Source organism: Stegastes partitus, unplaced genomic scaffold (assembly GCF_000690725.1).
Source record: "Stegastes partitus isolate 25-593 unplaced genomic scaffold, Stegastes_partitus-1.0.2 Scaffold626, whole genome shotgun sequence".
NCBI classification, from domain to species: domain Eukaryota; kingdom Metazoa; phylum Chordata; class Actinopteri; family Pomacentridae; genus Stegastes; species Stegastes partitus.
The window spans coordinates 270,331-287,430 of NW_007578357.1; the positions used below are offsets into that span (position 1 = coordinate 270,331).

The 17,100-nt window shown below is 41.4% G+C and overlaps 1 protein-coding gene across 6 annotated transcripts in view; it reads right to left on the reverse strand.

Annotated features, from left to right (window-relative positions):
• Nucleotides 1–4,000: 4,000 nt before the first annotated feature.
• Nucleotides 4,001–17,100, reverse strand: part of kcnip1b (Kv channel interacting protein 1 b) — a 29,588-nt gene continuing 16,488 nt past the window's right edge. The window contains exons 1-8 of one of the 6 annotated variants that reach the window (XM_008289623.1): nt 13,824–13,881; nt 9,003–9,127; nt 7,307–7,376; nt 7,155–7,225; nt 6,959–7,066; nt 6,780–6,884; nt 6,325–6,387; nt 4,001–4,048 (exon numbers count right to left, since the gene is read on the reverse strand). In XM_008289623.1, coding sequence (XP_008287845.1) covers nt 4,001–4,048; nt 6,325–6,387; nt 6,780–6,884; nt 6,959–7,066; nt 7,155–7,225; nt 7,307–7,376; nt 9,003–9,127; nt 13,824–13,881 — 648 coding nt within the window. Of the gene's footprint in view, nt 4,049–6,324; nt 6,388–6,779; nt 6,885–6,958; nt 7,067–7,154; nt 7,377–7,813; nt 7,835–9,002; nt 9,167–13,313; nt 13,347–13,823; nt 13,882–17,100 lie in introns of those variants that run through there. The other 5 variants (XM_008289621.1, XM_008289624.1, XM_008289625.1 and 2 more) reach the window with 5 other exon arrangements.

Consider the following 17,100-nt stretch of genomic DNA (forward strand, 5'->3'; position numbering starts at 1 on the left):
TTTACGAGAATAAAGTAAAGATGAATTATCTCCTGGTTTATGAAACCGATGCTGAAGTACAACGTCACGAAATGCTCCACGGCACTTTTAACAACTTTGCTCCTCTAAAACAACTGGTTTAAATGTTACGACTTTATTCTTGTAATATTACCACTTAATTTTCGTAATGTGGCCCTAATACCCCGTCGTAATAATACACCATATCATAGGGTTATTATTACCCAAGGAATAATGTGAGTAAAGTTGGTTGAGCTGAAAATAGTTTTAAATTATTTTGTATCCAACTGCTGCTACTGATTATTGTCTCCATTAATTAATTTATTCTTTGGTTTTACAAAAATTCTGAAAATAATAATAATACATTTATTTTGTATAGTGCTTTTCAAGATACTCAAAGTCACTTAACAGGGTGTAAGATGAAAACAGGAGCAAAACAAGTTGAATAAAAAGCAGATAAAAAGCAAAGTATAGAAGACAGGTACAAGGGTGAATAAAATAAAACAGTTAAACATTAAAAGCGATCTTGAAAAGGTGAGGAATGCTGTCACAAGTGCTCCAAATGATTATCAAATTAGTTACCCATATCCTGTCAATGAACTTGATTAGTTTACTAATTTAGTTGCAAAAAGACTTATTTTGTGATCTAAGCTCAAGCTATTTGATGTAGTGGAGCCAAAGTAGAAAAACAAAAGATTCACAAGTACCTCAAATTTGTACTTCAGTACAGAACTTGAGTGAATGTACTATCCATCTCTGACTGTCGTCTATCTACTATGATCATTTAAAAATACCAGTTTTGCAGGAAATTCAAAAGCTTTTATCTGTGCAAATGATTTTTTGTTGCTATGTGGGTGAAAATCTGCGATAAAATCTAATTATTTTTCAACTTTGAGCTTAATGTACTGGCCGTACGGGCTGGGCTGGTTGTGTGCAGGGATGGGAAGTAACTAAATGAATTTACTCAAGTACTGTAGTTCAGCATGATTTTGAGGTACTTTACTTGAGTATTTCTACTCTGTGCTGCTTTGTACTCGGGCAGTTTTTAAATAACAACACACTGCTAAAGGTTAAACCAGCAGAATCCTGTCATGTCTGTCAAGTTTTCTGTTTTGTGTGCACATTTTATGTCTTGTCTTTCCTGTTTTATTTTGAAGTCACTTCACCAGTTGTTTCTGTTTTAATTTTACTTCCTGCACCTGTCTCGTCACACCTGTTCAATAATTACCTCCCTGCACCTGTTTCCCATCTCCCCTCATTATATCGTGTATATTACGCTGTGTGTCTCACTGTCCTGTCGCCAGTTCGTTGTACTTTCACAGTCTTTGTACCAGCGTTCTTCTAGTCATAGTCACAGTCTGTTTGTTGTGACCTTGCTTCTGTTTTTGGACCTTGCCTTTTGCCTCTCGTTTTTTGGATACCTCTGCCTGATTTGACTGACCTTCTGTGTACCGAACCCTGACCTGTAATAAACCTGCCTTTTTGCCTGAACCTCTTCTGTGTCGAGCATTTGTGTCCACCTGTCTGTCATCAGTGAGTTCTTGACAATCCAACCTTTTTGGCTTCTGATGTCTTTACGAAAAATGTGTGTGTAGTCAGGCTTACGGTTGTTAAACAGCTCCATCAAATGCTGACTTTCCCCTGTAAATATCTCATCATGTTTCTCTTCAGTAATGTTCAAATGATCCAATAATCAAAGATGAGAGGCAACAAAACTAATTTCAATCAGCACCATAAAGCTTTGTATAAGAAGCCTGATCGAAATGCCATTAAAAGCAAGAAACACTATTTTGGATTACCAGTGTGTACCACAATATATATATATATATACCAAAAATCAAAGTATTGCAAAGTCAGTATTTCTAGTACTCTGCCTTGTGCTTTACCTGGAAAAAGTCCAAAAACAGATTTGTGCATCAGACAGAACAAATACTTGTGTACTTTTACTTAGGTAGAACATTTCAAACAGAACTTAACTTGTAAAGCTATACTTGAGCAATTGATTGTGCGCGCAAACATAACTAATTCATCCGTGCACTGTGTTGAAGGCCATGTAATGTTCCTTTAAAGCTATGTGTAAACCTGCAGCGCTTCAGAGCAACACTAGAAGAACAACTCAGAGAAACAAAAGTACAAATCATGTTCATATCTTATATTACTTGAATAAAACGTTTTATCCAGAAAAGTTTGTATTCCTAAAGGACAAAGTGAAATAACAGCTTCATTTAATTCTGATCTGTCCCCGGGCTGAACCATTTTTACCTCCTGTGTTTTCTAGATTTAATAACTGATCTTCATTTATAAAGATGGGGTGAGATAATAAGGAGGGGGAAAAAAAGCCTTCGTTAACCACAAGCTAAATGGGTTGAGATGTGGGGAATGGAAAGGCCGTGGCATATGATTCACACCACTTTCATACTCATTAAACCACTCAGTGACCCCTGACAGTATGCAGTATGTGCGTCTCCTTCTTCTTTATCACCCCACTTTCATGCCGGGAATCATCGTTAAATCACACATTTTCTTCAGAGTGAACGCAGAATAAAGACGCAACTCAGTTTAAGAATTTACATATTTATTCTTATGGCTTAAAATTAAATCTTCTCTTTGTGAGATTTAACAGCTCTGCTCCAAGCCGAGATATCAGAGGCTGTGATGTCACACGGATGTACCGGAGCTGATCCACTGACTCAGAAAAGAACAGTGCTTAATATTTTAGTGCTTAAACTACTATAGCTTTGTGAGTTTTCTATGACGGTGGTGCTTTCAAACTCACCTAAAAAAACCATCACTGCGGTTAGCATCTGCACCGCGTACGTCAGTGTGACATCACTGTCCTGGTTTGGACGGGGGAGGCAGTGCCGAATGTCCGTTAGTACACATGGGGCTGTCCTCAGTCAATCACATTCCACAGCTGACATTCAGAGGTATCATCAGAAACTTTCTCACCCCAGGATTTCACCAGAATGGCCCAGAAGCGGAGCGTTTCTGCCACATAGCAACATAAATACACTCCTATGTCCTCACTGTCACCACCTCTGAGTCACACCTGTGCCAGTAAAGATAGAATTTTTATAATCAATAGCCTCTTCCTATTTATTAAACATCTCGCGGGCACTTCATAATGATATCCAAAATGTATGCACGTTGTTTTTTTAACACTATTTTCTTCTTTACAACATCAATTTGACCACAAGAAGCAAAGCAGCGAGTGAAAATATAAAAGAATGAATCACTTTCTTCTTTTTTTTTTCACTAAAACCTAACATGGACAAAAGAAGACAATCACACACATACACACACTCATCATATAAGACCCATAAAATGCACTGTGTCAAAAATGATTTGACTTTCTACTATAAGATTTAGACGGACTAACAACGAGCATAGGACGGACTCTCAGGCGACAGTCAGATGAACACAGAAGTACAGGGCTCACTGTACACGACATTTGAAATATCTCATGTCTGTCGTCGACCACTAGATGCACGAGATAAATAGAAATGTCCTTATGGCCAAATTCCTGTAACACATATTTGGAGATCAATCAAAAGGTCTTGCAAAAGCATGCAATCATGTTTTGGCAAAGAAAAAAAGAAAAAGATAAAGAACATCTTTTGGCAAAAAAATAAATAAACAGTTCAGCTTGTTGAACACGCTGTTCATCACTGGTCGGGAGCAGCCTTATAGGAGCATCTTTATCTTTACCAGGCGAATCTTTGAGACGGGACCGAGAGCGATGTGTGTTAACGTCCAGGCCATCAGTCACTGTGTGTTGTGTAGCAGAACCTCGGCAGGAAGGCTGAAGGCGTTCCAGTCCAATCTCTTCTTGCAAGTCCTTGTGTGGGGGATTCTGGCTGTATCCACATCACAGCTGGATAAAATAGGGAGGAGAGGAGGAGGAGGAAAGACTGGATGTATTGCACATATGCATCCACACACACACACTCACACAAAGCCCTCTCATTTTCCATGTCTTTGTCTCCGTCGTCTCCTGCTCGTCCTACATCACGTTTTCAAACAGCTGCATGGACCTCATCATGGTTTCATCCTGGTGAGGGATGGAGAGAGGAGGTAAGTAATCGTGACAGAACGATGCATCTCACTGTCAGCTACATGGATTAAAGAAGAGAGTCCCTGAGGTGAGGAGGTGTATCCAAACTTTTCACTGTTGCTCTACATAAACAACCCTGAACACCCTTCCAGACATGTGATGCGTATCGCTGCTGGCTTCATCAACCTGACGGCGCTCTGTCATTCAGACGTAGGTCACCTTCATGTTCATGCTGCCAGCCTCTTCATTCAGGCATTCACTTCACGAGAGGCACACAACATTCGTCCTACACGTGAAACCGGACGGTACATCGAGTGATGAATAATGCACGCTAAAGCACTGCTAACTAAAAGACTAAATGTAAATGCGCTAGGTAACAAATTATTTAACTGTAGCCGACTCATGGTGTGACAGCCCACCGGTCCGAGGTGGAGGAGAGTACACAGTGTGACGGGATCGATCCTGTCTCCACGTCAAGCACAATTTACAATCAATTAATGAAGTTATTGCTGTTGTTTCATGCATAAATGTATGCAAGTCTCTCTTTGGACACACTCACATGGATCCTGCTGTTGTGTGATGCTGCAGATGTTTTATTTAATTAGTAAAGACTCCTATAAAGCAGACCTCATTTGTTACCCATCTGCATGAAATCAATCGCATTGCACCTGATGGTATTTGACAGCGATATGGAGCGTAATGATATTTCTACATGTAGAAAATAATTAAATGGACCAATCTAAGTAATAAACCCAAAATCAATATTTTATCATGTGTTAATATAATTCAGGCTGTATCTGTCAGATATAGTCCAAGGCACAATGATTTTGTGCAGATGGGTCACATTTTATTTATTTATTGTAAATGTTTGCATCTATTTTTTCATCATGTTATTTTTTATATGTCTCTATTTTATAAACTCCTTGATTGTTATCATTGCTCAAGTTTTGTTAGTTTAGAAATGCTTCTTTGCACTAAATGGGACTGCATCCACTTTTATTGTACTTTCTGAATAATGACATTAAAGACTCTGATTCTCTCTACAAACAGCTGGAAGCAGCCTTTTAACACAGGTTACTGTTATTACTGCAGTGTAAAATATGAAAAGTTGATCTTACTTAAACAAATCTAGGAAACCGGCTGCACTCAAAAAAGGTAAGTAAATAAACCATTAGTCTTAAATTCAGCTTTCTTCATATCTACTTGTAAAGTTTGCTTAAAATTTACCTGTATTGGCTTCTTAGCTATATTGTGAATTTAAAAATTGTAAGTATAATGAACTTGATTTTTCCAAGGGTTCGAAACTTATAAAATAATGATAATAATTGATCAGATTTATATAGCACTTTTCTAGACACTCAAAGACTTTTTATGCTGTCAATTATTCATTCACACACATTCATCCCAGTCGTGGTAGCTGCCCTGGGGCAGACTGACAGAGGCGTGGCTGCCATTCTGCCCTCCAACCACCACCTCAAACAGTCCATTCATACGCATTCACACCAGGCAACGTGGATGAAGTGTCTTGCCCAAGGACACAACGACCATGACACAGGTTATAGGGCGGAATCAAACCTCCAACCTTCCAATCCAATTGGCCAACCCACTCTACTACCTGAGCCACAGTCACCTCATAAGTTTATGGAAACTTCTCCTGCACCTCTCTACTGCTGAGCTCTGTGTTCAGTCCAGGAACAGAACGTTTCAAGTCCAGTTTCCTCAAGTGTGCTTAGTTTTATAATACTTTAAGGAAAACACAGTCCATGAGTTAAATAAGACAATGAGAAATAAGTAAAGTACACTAATGTGATTCAAGTAAGCATTGGTATTACCTTTTGGAGTGTGATAAGTCTCGATAATCTGTTGCAGTCTCTGGCTTCACCGTAGTAACGTTTTATTTTTATGGATTTCAATGAATTTCTAATAGATGTGAAATTATAGGCCAAAATATAGAAAAAGTCCTTTCCAAATTGTTTCACATCACTCAAAGTACTTGTGCAGGCCTTTCTGTTAATGCAGCGACATGCAGATCAGACTTGTGCTCCTACACGTTACTTCATCTGACCTGGTAAGATCACGACTCTTATGAAGAAGTTATCAGACATGATCGCTCATTCAGACATGAAGCCGACATGTTCAGACACTGTCAGGTTAACGGAAAGGAGCACATTTCTGAAAAGGGCTCATATAACTCGAGGCTAAATATCTTCTTTCATGATTTGTTTCATGATTCTTCCCACTTTGATGCAACACAGACGTAGAACAATACGAACCTCTTGGCAGGCTATAACAAACTCCTCCAGAGTCACCACTCCGTCTTTATTCTTATCCATTTTCTGTGGGAAAATAAAAACATAATGAATAGTGTTATCATGTTTATGGTTTTGTGTGCATCTCATGTTTGGAAAATCGCTCACAGAAACTGTACAATACTGTACACACTAAGATAAAAATAACCTGACTACACGATGCTACGAACTGCAGGGATGGGATGGATGTAAAACTTTATCAGCCTTATCCTAAAACCCTTTAGTACATGCAGAGTGTCTCAATAAAAGCGGAGAGGTTCATTTGCGGAGCTACTGGGGTATGATAAGAGACATTAAAAGCCAGATTGTTTTCCCTGCGAGCTGCGTAAACACAATGGGTTTAAAATCACCTGTCGCTGCCAACAAAGCAGCCGACGCCTGACTCTTATTTATGCTAATATTATGTATTAGAAGCGAACCTGAAAAAAGGCGTCCACATGCTGCTGCGGGACGTCTCCCTTCAGGGCGGGGTAGGTGTACTTGCCCATCATGTCATAAATTGCCCTCACGATCTCAGTCATTTCCTGGAAGGACAGGAGATGAAACAAAGACGAAGCATAACGCATGAAACCCAGCTGGGAAGGTGACGTGATCTCACCTCTCTGTTGATGTATCCGTCTCTGTTGATGTCGTAAAGGTGAAACGTCCACTCCAGCTTTTCCCTCAGTGTTCCCCTCAGCAGAATCGACAGCCCCATCACAAAGTCCTGCAGACGGGACAACGGGGACACAATAAACTCATGAGCACAGTAGCACAGGACGGTAAGGAAACAGGTCGTATTTGCTTTATTTTACCTTGAACTTAATGGAGCCGTTGTTTGTAGTGTCAAAAGCGTTGAAGAGATAATGTGCGTACATGCTGGCATCTGCAACACACAAAAACACATAAGTTCTCTTGTTCTCAAGAAGCATCACAGAGGAACGAATTAGAAAATGGTGGACTTTACCTCCATGCGGGAAGAACTGTGCGTAAATGTGTTTAAATGTCTCCTCGTTGACCACTCCGCTCGGACATTCCTAGGGAGAAGAAAAAATCACTCAGCCCAATCTATTCAATGACAACGTTTTTTCCTTCTGTTTATTTTGTACTTTCTCAATCAGGTGACCTCATTATCTGCCCTAAAAGATGACATGAGGACCTTTAAGGGGTTTACTCATGATCAATGAGTCAAGTCTCCTTAACTCAAAAGAAAAACAGAGCCGGACTGATGTTGGATTTTTTTTAGGCAGGTGTGTCAGAAAAGTTCCAGGACTGGAGTCACAAAAGATAGATTTCAAACCTAAACTACAAGTTTTCCCTTCAGACGATCAACCAGCACGTCTACAAAGAGATCCTGCAGCGTTTGCTTCGTTCAGAAGAGGCAGAGTTGTGGCAGGACCAGAGGAGGCTGCTTCACCATGACAACCTGCTCACAGCGTCCTGAGCATCCCACAGCTCCCACAGCTGGAGCAACCTCCCTACTCACCCCACCCGGCTCCGTGGGGTTGTTTCCTCTTCCCCAAGCTCAAGGGGGTCATCAAGGGGACCCGCTTAGAAGACGTGGACGACATCAAGATGGCTGTGATGATGGAGCTGAGGAGGATCCTGGAGGAATCCTTCCAGGGGTGCATGGCGGCAGCAGAGAAGACTGGGGAAGGGTGTTAGACTCCAGGGGGATTAATACGAAGGGGAAAACTGGTAGTTTGGATTTGAAATATATCTTCTGTGACACCAGTCCTGGAACTTTTCTGACACACCTCTTATGTGCTCTGCAACATGTGCTGCAAGTGCTGAAAGTTTTGTAAACAATAGAATTAGAGCCAGAAAACCTTTGTGATGACATTATTTCTAAACATCCTTTTCTGCCTTATGTTATGTAGAAACAGTTTTCATATCAGTGAAAATCAAACATCATATACAGTGATATACAGTATGTCACAAAAGTGCAAATATTTTATTATATCTTGTCATGGGACAACACTGAAGAAGTGACACTTTGCTCCTGTGTAAAGTAGTCAGTGTACAGCTTGTATAACAGTGTACATTTACTGTCCCCTCAAAATAACTCAGTACAGCCATTAATGTCTAAACCGCCCTAAGTGAAAATGTCCAAATTGGGAACAATTAGCCATTTTCCCTCCTGGTGTCATGTGACTCGTTAGTGTTACAAGGTCTCAGGTGTGAATGGGGAGCAGGTGTGTTAAATTTAGTGTTTGTGACATACTGTATAAATGTAAGAGGTCAATACTGATCGATAATATCTGCAGACCACTATATGGGGCACAGTCACAGGATTAGTTGTGCATATGGCTGCATTGAAACCAAGCACCAGTGTCACACCAACTCACGGCTAAAAGCCCACCTCACAACTTTCTGCATCTTCATGTTCCTCAGAAAGTTCAGAATTCTGTTTACAAAACAAGCTACACCTCCAAAATGTGTGAATCAAGCAGCGTCCTGATTGTGTCACAGCCAATTCATGTGGAGAAGGAACATTTGCTCAGTGCTGTTTAATATCATGATCTTTATGATTCCTCTGAAACGAAGCTCACACGTGAAATTAAGATCATCCACGATATCAGACCATCACATTCCCCTAATCATACATGACCCTGCATCTTCTGAGATTTTAATATTTTAACAACGAAATCAGAAAGTCTTACATTCTTAAAGCCGCGATAGAGGATCTGCAGCTCCTGTTTGGAGAAGTTAGTTTGGGCCTCCAGCTGATCAAGACCTTCCGGCCGGTGACACACCATCGTCATCTCCAGCTCGTCATCTGTTTTATCTGCCGGGGAGGGGAAAGAAAAAGAGAGATGCATTATTTCTACAGTGCCTGTTTAACATATGCTCCTCTCAGGAATATAAAAACCGTTACGCACGAGAAACAGACAACTCGGCGAAGCGTGAGAACGTTAAGTCGGCAAGAAAACCTCAAAAAATCTGATTAGACAGCAGAAAAGAGCGCTCAGGGAGGTAAGCGAAGCGGAAGAAAAACAAGGCAGGATGAGGAGGTTAAAAGAGAGAAAAAGAAGGATTGAAGAAGCACTACATGTTTTTGACAAATTAGGTTTCCCCTCAGGAGTTGAAGCGTTTTATTAATGGCAGCGTGGTGCTCAGCATCGGCTGCCGTGGAGATGGATGGCGGTTAATGATGTGAGGAGATGCCTGCGCTGAGGGCGAGTGTTTGTCACCGCGACTGTCTCCAGCTACAGGACAACACCAACATCCCAACATCCGGCGCCGGGCGCGAGCCACACACCGGTGGGTTGACGAGCAAATATCCAAGAGAAAACACGCACTGGCAGCTGCAGGGCCTCGGAAAAAATAGTGGAGATATTAAATGTGAAGTCTGAAGCCTTATGTTGGTGTAGCGGGATGGCATATTTACACTGGGTGGTCTGTAACCTTTAATATCTCAGCCGGGCCTGAGCCAGAGGAACACACTCGATGTCTTCACAGCACAAACATGGTGCACAAATTCAATCAGTGGTCCCACAATCAGGAACAGCTTAATAACTTGATACATGCACACGTTGGATTCCAAATAAACCGTGTGCCAGAACCGACTGGCTCAGTCGAAGAAAAGGAGATAAAAGCGAATTTAAATCTCTTTCTTTGGATGGCAGCGATGACTCAGTTGTTCCATCCCATTTATCGGCGTTGTCAAGATGAATCCACAACACTGAAACTGTTGTCGTGCATCATCCGCCAAACACAAGTTAAATTTTACAATCTGTCGGTCGTGCACTTTACAGCACCAACCATCTGCAGCATCAATTCGAACAATTCAGCTGCTTGTGTTGCTTCGAACGACACTTGTGTACTTGTGTTTGCGATGGTTCTCAGGGCTGCATACTGGTGTCAGGTATGTTTCCCTCCATGTTCCTCTGAGCTCCACTTGCCATCCCACTGACTCTTGTTGTCATGGAGATAGACAGCTATGATAAATGTGAGCAGTGGTGGGTGTACTGGACCAACTGATTTTTACTTTAAACAACGAAGGGGGGTGGGGGGCGTAAACCACAATTTGTGTACATGTATATTCCCAGTGACTTAAAGTCTCTCATCACACGGCAACAAAGCTGCAAAAGCTGCTGTTTTTCGCTCCACCTGTGGGCATTAATGCGTTCCGTCGGAGCGCTTTCCCTGTGTGATAAGAAGCAGATGAAATAGAAGGCGGGTGAGAAGAGGAAGCTGGCAGAGGTGTTGATTAGAGGAGGGCTGAGACCCGGAGGAGAGGAAGGAGGAGTGTGAAGCAGAAAGGTGGAGGTGAGAAAGAGAGAACAGCACAATAAGACGGCACATTATATCAGGAGGGAATAGAAAAACGCTAAGCTGTTGATCTCAGACGCTTCATGAGCAAAGACACATATTGACTAAGCTTTAACCAGGTGGGAACACAAAACACTTATCAGGTGACAAAATCATCTGAGTTCTAGATAATATAAAGAAATGCTGCAGACTTTTTTTTTTTTTTTACCAACAGTCTCGGCGTTGATATGCAAGGAAGGACTTTTGCTATAATTAACGGAACAACTGCTCTGCACATAAACATTCATCAGCATGTACTGGGAGGGAAGTGTTATACGATGAAAGGACAGAGATAATTAGAAGTGTGTAACCGCTCTGTCACACTGTTAATGGCAACTGCTGCGACAGCTTCAGGACACGCAGGGCTTGTTTTGTTTTTTTTTTCTTCCCAGAAATCTGCTCACATTTCCCAACTGTAATTGTTGTCTTGGCATCAGGAAGGTGCAAACACGACACTAACGAGACAGGTGGAGGGGGAGACGAGCTGCAGCATCACTAGCTTGTTTTTTTGCAGGTACACATGCTTGTTAAAAAATCTCGTCATGCTCTGCTGGACCTCTTTACCCAGAGTTTGATGAGAATACCGACACGGCTCTGGTGTCTGCACACTAAATGTGAAGCTGATGCAAGCAGATGCTTGTCTTAGCTTCGCGCAGAGACGGGAAAACAGCAAAATGTGCTCCACCCTGAGATAAAATAATCAAGCCAGCAGCATGTCTAAAGCGCACCACTTTACAGATTATATCTTCTTTTGTTTAATCCAATAACCTTTTGTAGTCCGGCGCTGTGACGGCAAAACTCCAGTAGGTCAGTGTGTTGGGTCGAGAAGCAGTCTGGTATGTAATCCCTCATAAAACCACAGCATGACATTTTTTATTTGGGATTTTATATGAGTTTAACAATCGACATATAGCATTTTACGTAGTGAGCATTTGAGGCGCTGGTTATTAGTTACCTGTGGAATCAGGCAGGCGAGTGGCTTCCCCTGGTTTCCATTCCTTGTGCTAAGCTAAGCCTATTTGAGCTGCATTCTAACACACCTGACCTGCTTTCTGAATTATGTTTAGAGAGAAATGTTTGTGATGCATCACAAATAACATATTTTTTCCATTAATTTTACTGCTTTCACAGCTGATCAATTATATATTAGACGGGACTCGGCACCCAGAAGACGACTGAGAAGCTTCAAATGTTTTGTAAGAGAGTCTTATTTCACTCCAAACTATGTTATTTTCCTCAAACCAAGTAGTTTTAGTGCCAAACATTGCTGCAGCTTTCAACAAGTAGTTCTGGTGGTGAATGTGTTAGCCTCGCATGATCAGACCTACTGGATCTCCACAGTGCTGGTGTAGAATAGTCTGGCTGCTCCTCACTATCATACTGCTATAGACGGAAAAAATCCCTCTTCTTTCAGTCAGTTGTGAACATCTTGGGCAGTGCTTGAGCAGCAATGATGCCCTAGAGGAAGTGAAAGTGTCAACCAAGCTGATATTTTTAGAAACTTAATCGTATAGTTTGGATGCTTAAGTTAACCAAACAGCAAGTGAAAATGAAAGTACACAACAAGTGCAAACTGAAGTCCATCTGTCCTGCCTCCTTCAGAGAAAGGGAGAAAATGCACTTCTTTAAAACCCTAAATGAGAACACAGTGTACAGGCATATGAATATGTTTTCGGAGGACATGAGGATTGACACAACACTGGCATCTTTTCCTGGGATTCTTGCTCCACAAACACCTTTTTCTGTTTTCTATAACTACTTTCGTCTTTCTTCGGTTTATGCAACGTCCGTCTTATGTGCATGTTTTTCAAACTCGTGTTGCGAGTCCTGGCAAACCAGACGCCACAGATGTATCCACCATAGCGGTGAAAATAGAATGACTGTGCTCTTGGCCAGTGACACAAATAGCTGGTCCTTGTAAAAAAAAAAAAAAACACTTTCTAGCTTTGCCTGTACACTATACATTCACTGTACGCTCAGTGGTCCATGATATTATTTCATACATGGTTATTTTTCCTACTCTGACCTGCCCCTGTGCCATTTTTCGTGCAGCTGTAATACTTCTTCTCCCTCCTGTGGATAAGGTCTTATCGGTCTAGTCTTATCTCGTGTACCTCTGCACAGCTGGCACCACAACACACTTCTAATGGACAACATTAATGGAGCGAGAGAAAGAAAAAAAAAAAAAGAGCGAGATGACCCTGTTTTGTTAAAAGGATCTTGTAAGGCTTTTATCAAAAACAAGGACAAATGATTTCATCTTGTCTGCGTGAGAAAACAAATGCGAGGCATTACCCTCGCCTTGTGGGGCGTTACGTCTGTGTCAGAGAGTAATTGCTTTGTTTGCTGCTTTCTCATCTTTTTTATCTCTATCTCATGCTGCTATAAATTCATCATTCACCCCGGCGGAGTGTGTGTGTGTGTGTGTGTGTTCACACTCTCCTTTTATGCCCCTACAACCCAGTCTCCATGACAACGGGCTTCTCAAGCATAAGGCCAGGGAGAGGTATGATATGTGAGCTGCGTTTTAATCCACATGCTCCTGCCTGAACCTTCCATGTTCTCCATTCACTCGCTCAGTCGCTGCACAAGACACACACACACACACATAATCACAGAGTCAGGGGCAGTGATTTTGCTCTGTAGTTATTTTCAAGGACATCCTGCTTCACGGCATCCTGTAGCGTCTCCATCACAACATGCATTACACCTCACACCTCAGCAACGATGGGAAACTTGTCTCACTTGATCCCTCGCAATTCTGCTGCCTCTTCCATGTGAGTTTATGCACTTGAATTTGAGAAACAGCTGCTGCTTCTTCCCATACAAAAATTAGCATCAGTGCTAATGGTTAATGTACTTCACATGTTCTGTAGACACCATATGCTTGCATGCAGGTAACATTTAGTAAATGCATTAGCCAGTCTGTTTCACATGCTCTTGAAGTAACTTCTTAGTTCAATAATTTACATCAATCTGCAAAAAATATAGCAAGAAATCAAAATGTATTTGCTAATGCTGAATGAGAAAAGCAAACATGTATTGATCTAAATGATGATCTTAATGTGTTTTTTTTAGTTGGTATATCGAGGTTATCGCTCTCCTCTCAGTTTGCTCCTCTGTTGCTCTTTTGTCTCCTCTCCATCTCTTTCTGACTAATGTTGACGTACCTCTGGACGGTCTCCTCTGTTTGGTTTGCATGGTCAAAGTGCCCACCACTGCGCCCATGTTGTCACCGTGGAAACCAGCCTGGTCAAACAAGCCAGAGAGAGTAATAGTCCTCTATTTATTCTCTCGGTTCTGTCAGCCTGTCCGTCCTGTCTTTGTTGTCCCTCCACAGCTCTGTATCTTAAAGGGGGGTTTGTTGCCCCTGTTATGCCTCCTCACTGGATTCAGATCTGTCACTGGGGGGACGGCTCTCCTCTTTGAGCTGACTCTCTTGATTTTCTGATCCCTTTCTCCAAACACACACACTCATGCACACACACACTCGCACACACACACGCCGCTGCCTGCCTTTCTGCGCCACTCCCTCTGTTCTGTGCCTCACTCCACTCATCTGTCAGCTTTTCCCCCCTCGTTCGAGCTCCCTGCCTCCTCGTGCCCTCCTCGTGTTGTTGTGGAGCGGCGCACTCACTAATAACAGTCACTGACAAGTGAGGGGAGGCAGTTAAAGAATGATTATTTTAGGCTGACACATACCCTCTTCTTCTTGTTTTACATTTTTATCTCTTTATTCTAATTTTATTTTCTTAATGATTTCCTGTATTCTGCACACACACACCCACAGCTCAGCCCGGTGGTTAATGATGACTCCCTTTCGATACTCGTTTGAATTAGCCTTCTGCTCCCTGAAGTGCAGCATAATGAGCATGTAGATGTATGTTAGCCGTGAAGGCTGCCCACGTGCACGTGTGTGTGCTCGTGTTAGAGCTCCAACAACATGGTGGGTAGAGCCTCCTCTCCCTCCGGAAAGATAAACTTTATTCTTGAGATTTCTACTGGGGTACAAACGAGAACATTAGTGTTTAATGGCGAATTTTCATTTTATGCACTGAAGGAAAGAAAGAGAGAATATTTATTTTCCTCCAAACACCGAGCAATAAAAACCAAACAGAGATGCTGGATACAAACCTGAGTTTTTGCTGCTTAAACAATATAATTTGGTGTCATACGCGGCGGGAAAAGAAAGAGTAAAGCAGGTTGTATTAAGACGTTACTGTAGGCTGTCTTATAATTTGATCTGCTATCTCCAAATGAATTCCTGCAGGACTCAGTTGTGAAATGTTTAATCCTTACAACAAAAAAAAAAGGCATTTAAAAGGCAAGTTGAATGTGAGGCGCATGTAAAGGGTTGGAGCAGAAAATGAGAATGTCTTTTTAAATATTCCACTGGCTGCAGACCAGAATTGTAATGTCTCTGCCTCACTCTTTATTTGTGTGTGTGTGTGTGTGTGTGACGGCTTCAGAAAACCTCTCTGAGTTTAAAAAATTCATGGAGGGCCGTATTTTCGACAGCGTTTCTGCTTTCTTGTTTCTTGAAAGTTGCGTTCTTCCTCTGCAAGAGCAAACCCCCAATGAAAGTAGTGCAGTCGTCATAACCGGCAAAAAGATCTACATCTACAATGTATTACATCACGACTTTAAGAGCCTAAACTCTTCATGCAGTCATTCATAAAACTTGTTTCTGCACCGTTATGTAAAGCCTTGAAAACGTATTCCTGCCGTGTGTTTAAATAACCAAAGACTGCGCAGAGCTTTGCAGGTTTCTGGTGTTTCAATCGATCGCTCAGGTGAGCTGAGGTAAGAACTGACATGTGATGGTTAATTAAACATAAAGTTATGCATTATTCTCATTAATTTACACTCCTATCAAGCAGGTCTTCTAACTTTTCCTTACGCTGCTTTCTCTCTTTTTTTGCATCCCAATTTTAACCATTCAAATATTATCATCATAATAATAAAAATAAAACAGTTTCACCCTGCAAATCATTTTACAGTCACGCATCTCCTGCAGCGATATCACTGCATTTTTTAATCAAATATTCATTCCTTTTACTTTCACGGAGAAACCAGGAAATGAGCATTGCAAGATTGTTTGAATAATCTCTCGTCTTCCCACTCCGAGCAGAAGTAAGCCCCTTGACACACCAACACCCACCAACACGGAGGCACAAGCAAACACTCGGTGACGGGGAATTTAGTATTCAGATTACTAAAAGTAAAGCGATGTAATCCCCACGACAGATGTTTGCCATCTGGAGCTGTCCTTCTGCACCATATCACCCTGCACGCTGACAAGCACCAAGGACGCTGCACTGCAGTCCTACTTCATCATCGCTTCATTATCTTTATGGTAAATTCATGACAAACCGACTCCCGCACAGCCAGCAGAGGAGAAAATATTAGAAATATAAAACATTAAAACGACACAGTATAAGCACAAACAGGAAGTCAGTTACTGTCTGTAAAATTTGCATAATTTATAATGTAAAGCTGCTTTTTCACTGACATGTTTCCTTCGTTCTGAATTCTTTGCATTCATGCACAGTGCAGGAATGACTCCTGAAGGACATACTGTAAAACAAGCATTTGTAAAAAAATATATATTCCAACTCATTCATCACATAACTTATCTCACTCAGTTTTCAAAGACATTTCCCAAAGCCCACCAAATGAACTTTGGGAAAAAGGGCACAGAAGTGTTTTGATGTGAGGGGGAATCTGTTTCCCTCCTCTCTGGTGAGAAATGCCAGTTTGAGCCCTGATGAAGTGGCTCTCTAGTCGGGTTACGCAACAGCATAACATCATTAAATTACAGTATTTCATCTCAGCTTTTCTCTTCTTCACCTTAGCGCTCGCCCCCCTCTGCCATCAGCGCACTCCAAATTAGAGCCACTTGTGGTTTATGACACACAAAGATGTGGGAAAAGAGCTACGTGACGGTTTTTTAAAGTAGTGCAGCATCTTTCCAGTTTCTGTTCCTTTATAGAGAAAAGGAACAAGTTAGGAAAGACACGTTTATGACTTCTACTTAGTGTAAAGATACGAGGGGAGGACCAGGGTGATTTTCTCGAGGCCACAGATTCTGATTATTAGTGTCCAAGTGACTCATAACTGATATTTGTAACGATACACCTTTAAAGTAAAATGAAAATCTTGATGTAGCACAAACTCCAACACAAACACTTGTATTTTAGACATATTTAATTAACAGAGAACCTTTCAGTATCTGTCCTTCAGAGCTGACCATGGCTGTTATTCATGTTAGCAATCAGACAGTGTTGTGTGTGGGATACGTTGCTCGGCTGATTACAAATAGAGAGCTGAATTTTTGAATTAATTAGTTTAAAGGAAAAAAAAAGGACACAGATAAGCAGAAAAATGTTAAATAGTGGATTGGATAATAAATAAGACAAATAACTGGCTGTCCTCTAAAAGGTTCCT